General features: G+C 43.9%; 1 protein-coding gene across 1 annotated transcript in view; it reads left to right on the top strand.

Annotated features, from left to right (window-relative positions):
• LOC123069725 (F-box protein At2g32560) overlaps window positions 1-998 on the top strand; it is a 4,896-nt gene extending 3,898 nt beyond the window's left edge. Inside the window, exon 5 of the mRNA XM_044492662.1 lies at window positions 506-998. Coding sequence (XP_044348597.1) covers window positions 506-693 — 188 coding nt within the window. The 3' untranslated portion in view covers window positions 694-998. The remainder of the gene's footprint in view (window positions 1-505) is intronic.
• Window positions 999-5,004: the final 4,006 nt, after the last annotated feature.

A 5,004-nucleotide genomic window follows, 5' to 3' on the forward strand; every position in this document is an offset into this window, starting at 1 on the left:
AAAAGCTGAAAATCAAACATAGCATCTGGACTAATCTGAGAAAATTTCACCATATTTGTCGAACAGATTGGTAGATTCATCAAATTTTGATTTCTGCAATTTTTGGTCAAAATTTTGACCGAGAAAAAAGTCTTCAGAAAATTTCACACAACATCAAGCATAGCATGTGGACTAATCTGGGACAGTTTTCACTATATTTGGCTGAACAGATTGAGTGATTCATCAACAATTTAATTTCTGCAATTTTTTACGAAAAAAGGTTCTCGTTTGACCTAGTGGCTTAGTTGGCACACCCTGCTGACCAGTCAGCATTCAACGCGGTCAAAACCACTTCAGTGAGTCAAAACCGTGAGGGGGTTAATTCATGTGGAATGTTGAGGTCAAGTATCTTAGTTCTTAGCAGTCACTCTGCGATGACTAGCATAAACATGAAAATTGGTACTGTTAAACGGAATGGAAGTGGATCTCTGAACATACAAACTCTTGTGCCGATATATTATTGCAGACACTGTGGTGCTGGAGTTCAATCAATACACGCCTGGCTCAAGATGGAGGCAGTCCCTGGTGAACCGAAAGGACCACAGAGAAGAAGGCAACGAGAGTGATGGATTCTACGGTGGAATAAGGAAGCTCCAAGACAAGGATGAAATCTCAAAGTGGAAGCAGCTATGGCCAACGGATATCCTGGAATAACGTGAACTATTTCGCCCTTGTGACTCCCCAGTCAAGTTGGCTAATTGATATGCCTCCCACGGTCAGCCACCCCCTCCGTAAGTTGTACACGGATAGAACACGGGGTGGCAAATTCTGGTTGCTGGACACGGTTGTAAACTTACTGTCGGGCAAATAAACGCAGACTGCTGCTGATCTACGTGCAGTGTATGTAACCGCAGTCTGCGCCTTTTTGCTTGCTATTGTAGTCCTAGAGCAGAAAGATCAAATGTAAATTACAATTTAGTTCAGATTTACGACAGGTTTGTCGCAGTTCTCTCCCTCCATTGCTGCTTTCCACCATCAGGTAGCAAGTAAAACACACAGAGCAAGGAAGTAGCAGAGTTTCACTGTTGCCAACGCCTGAACTGGACACTGTAGCCACCTAATATGTGTAGGAGGTTACATTGGATCGGCTTTTCAGATAGGCCTTGAGAGGCAAGGAAAGTAGGTTACATCTCTATCTCTAATGCCTCTTTAGATCCTCCTAGATAACCGCAGAATACAAGTTTGTTACAATCAGGTGTAGCCTATGATCCTATCACAACCAAGGAAAACAATGAGGTTGAGATTGCGCTTGAATGCTTCAATCTGTCGGCCCGTCAGAGCCTTGGTAAATCCATCAACAACTTCCTCTGTAGGAATAAATATAATGTCAAGTAACTTGCGTTCAACTCTTTCTCTAACAAAGTGGTAATCCACTTCTATGTGTTTTGTTTTGGCATGAAACACAGGATTGCCAGACAGTTATGGCTCCAATATTATCCCACCATAACCTTGAGAGATTAGATCCACATAACTTCTGTTGTGGCGTTGGCCAAGTCTTTGTATTCTACTTGACTTGCAAATTGTTGCTCGCTTTCTAGCATTCAATGAAATCTCTCCCTAATAATAAAGCACGGATTGGGTCTCCGGATTCACCGTCGCGGCGTTTTTACACAAAGGTCCCTTTATTTTTTTATATTGAACCCGCACTCCCTACTTTAGTGGATCTGGAAAAAATGTTTTGAGGGAAAACAGAGATGAGATGAGCAAGGCGGCTCGGTGGACCAAGGTGGTGCTGGTCGCGCGCGCATGGTAGAGGTGGCCGGAGCCGAGGATGACGCGAGGCGGCTTGGCAGGGGCTGCTCGGCTGCCGGCCATGGCCGCGAAGGTCGGGTCCGCGCACGAAGCCAAGGCGAGGGGGAGAAACAGGGGGCTGAGAAGGGCAACGGAGCTCCACTGGAATGGAAGTCGGTGCGCGAGCATGGGAGGCGCGGCTTCCTCCCGAGGATGGTGGCGCCATGGGAGGGGATCGAGGGCGAGAGGGGGATCGGGAGTGGGCGCTGCGCGTGACTGCGCTCGGGGGAGATGGGGATCGAGCAGATGCTCTCCCATGACGCTAGGGTTGAGGGGGAGATGGGCCTTGGGTCGGCCCAGCTATGCAGCTCACCTCTATTTGGGCTTGTTCTTCCAGTCCAAGGCCTAAGCGAGGCAACATAACAGTAATTTCGGTTTATCCAATAAATAGTCCCGTATGGATTTTTACATAAACTAGCAGAATGGAAAATCGCTAACAAAAAAGGAATTAAAGAGGGACTTGCATGTTTGTGGGAGATTATGGTGGGCAATGAGAGAAAGGAAAGACCCACTAAATGGGTCTGGCATGCATGGTGAAACGGAATTAAAGAGAGAGACTTGCATGAACGGTTGATGGGGGAAAAGGAAAGATCCATTAAATAGGCAAAAAAAACCCCTGATATTGCGACATGCATGACGGGGGCTAACAAAAACAGAATTAAATAATGGTGTGAATATACTAAGTAGAACATTTAGTCAAAATATCATATTGTCTTTTTTTTCGCGCGTGACTTCTGACCGCTATATTTTTGTATGAGGGTGATTCTTTAGCTAATTTGCACAATATGTTGTATCTACCTATTTTGTGAGTGATGTGCTAGCGCTTTTGTCGCTTTTCTAACATATTCCTGGCAAACTTATTAGCACAACATTTCCTTGTTGTATTGGCAAATCTAGCCCTGATCTTAATTCCGCTTTATACTATATTGTGTAGCGTAGCCTTTCAATATTTGCATTTTATGAGAATATTGTGGACACTTGATTTTTAGTTACATTATTTTAGTTTCTAATATGTTGACATAGAGAGAGAATAAGCCGTAACACGAGTGGGGTGTTGTGTTCAAATGGAGGATGTAGAAATAGAGGACGTGGACATGTGTGTGTGGGCGGAGCAAATGGGTAGGGTTTTGGGTCGTCTTATTGTGTTTTCTCCCGTTACAACACATGGGCATATTTGAGAAGAACTATTGCTCCACGGAGAAGAATGTGCGGCGAATTTTTCTTTGCAAATATTTTTTTAATGATAAGGATTTCTTTTCTCCCGTTGCAACGCACGGGTCCTTTTGCTAGTAAGGTTATAACCAAGGTAAATAGTGAGGAGGAAATCCCCACTGGGTAGGCCCACGGCGACAGTCGGCCAAAGGCAAGGACATTAAGATAGGGCCCAACTTAGTAGGGCTACAGATCGCGACTTGTCCAATGGTGAAGTTTCAACACCCATCAACATCGCATAGTGTTCAGTTGGACGAGGTTGGAGTCAGTTGGACGAGACAACGTTCAGTTGGATCCCCCTGGAGGTCAAAGGGTGCGACATGGAGACAATTGTTATCGCTCATTCCACTACGCATTAAAGCTGGCATTATCAGTAATAACTAGCAATAGTAACAGTCAGCAGTCAATATGCTATTACCAATGGCATTAAATAGGCCAACCATTGTAGCTCCAATTCATCTCGTGTACAATATAAGGCATGGCTAGGGCACCTGGTACGCATCTCTGTAATCTCATATGGAAGAGTATAGTCCATATAGCAGGAGCAGGTTATTACCCTTTAGCAAGGGAGCCTGGACCTGGGTAAAATCCTTGCGTGTACTCCCTTTGATCCCTTTGCATGCACATAGCTCCTCCATCAATTCCCCTCTACTTATTGTCTGATATTCCAACGATAGTTGTCTTCCAGCCTCCCACCTTGGGGATGAGCATTTGCAAGATCATGTTTCAGATGGCTTCACTTCCCATCATCGGCTACAGATTGTTGTCTGGGCAGGTCATTCGTTTCGTCTCGCTGGACTTCATCGTCGACGATTCAGCATGGCACCCCAGCGCTACGCTCTCCGAAAGCGTATTACCAATATTCGGGATTTTGCACTTCCTTTTCGAGATTTCTGGCACTCTCTGCCTGCATGATCCGGCTCAGTGTTGGTTGGTCGGGTAGGGATCCCGTCAGCCTCGCGGGCGCTCCGCGCATCGTTTCGACCATCCTGCGACCCTTCTAATTGGTATGGTTTATCACGGACTTGATGTTCCCCATCCTGGAGTGTTCACTACAGAAAAAAAAGACACATCTGTGGTGATACACGTTTGTTACAGTAAGCCACTTTTTTATCATCCATGTACAACCAAGATGATTTTATGATGCATACCAAATTTATGGTGAGAAAGACGTTCGCGAACTGGTCACTATAACAGCCTGGTATTTATGGTGTGAAAGACGTTCGCTAGTCCATCAGGGGAAGACCCAAGATGCATACCAAATTTTGATGGGAGCCCGTGCTATAAAGACAAACTATGTTATTGTCCAATCCTTAAAGGTAACAAATAGAATAAAGGGATGGACGAGACCCCCTCTAGATTTTGTGAAATTAAATGTCGACGCTTCTTTCGATCAAGACATGCTTAGAGGCACAACGGAAGCTGTACTTAGAGATGATAAATGAAGATTTATTGTTGGAGGGAATTGGAAGATGGATTGGTGTGCAGATGTTTTAACAGCGGAAGCCATGGCACTACGTTTTGGCATGTTACTTGCACAAAAGGCGGGAAGCAACCGACTTGTTGTTAACTCCGACAATATGGAAGTAATTGATACAAATTGTTATTTTATGGCTTGTGATTTTCCGTTAATTAGATTTGAACATTGTAATAGGGAGACAAATAAAGTAGCCTATGAAATTGCTAGAATAGCTAAATTTTCTGAGACAAAGGATTGGTTTGAGGAACCTATGAATGATATTATAAATTTTCTTATAGACGATGTAACCATTATTACTAATAAATAAAGAGGAGGTTTTATTTTAAAAAAATGATTTTATGATGGAATCAAGATAACATACATGTGTTGTAGTAGATGTTCCATGACAATAGTTGTCGTTTCATCAAGGAAGTGTACACTTCCAATGACAAAAAATGACACGACATTGAAGTGTTTTGTCAAGGGTAAATGACATGTGGTAG

The sequence above is a fragment of the Triticum aestivum genome, chromosome 3B (genome assembly GCF_018294505.1).
Source record: "Triticum aestivum cultivar Chinese Spring chromosome 3B, IWGSC CS RefSeq v2.1, whole genome shotgun sequence".
In the NCBI taxonomy this organism is placed as follows: domain Eukaryota; kingdom Viridiplantae; phylum Streptophyta; class Magnoliopsida; order Poales; family Poaceae; genus Triticum; species Triticum aestivum.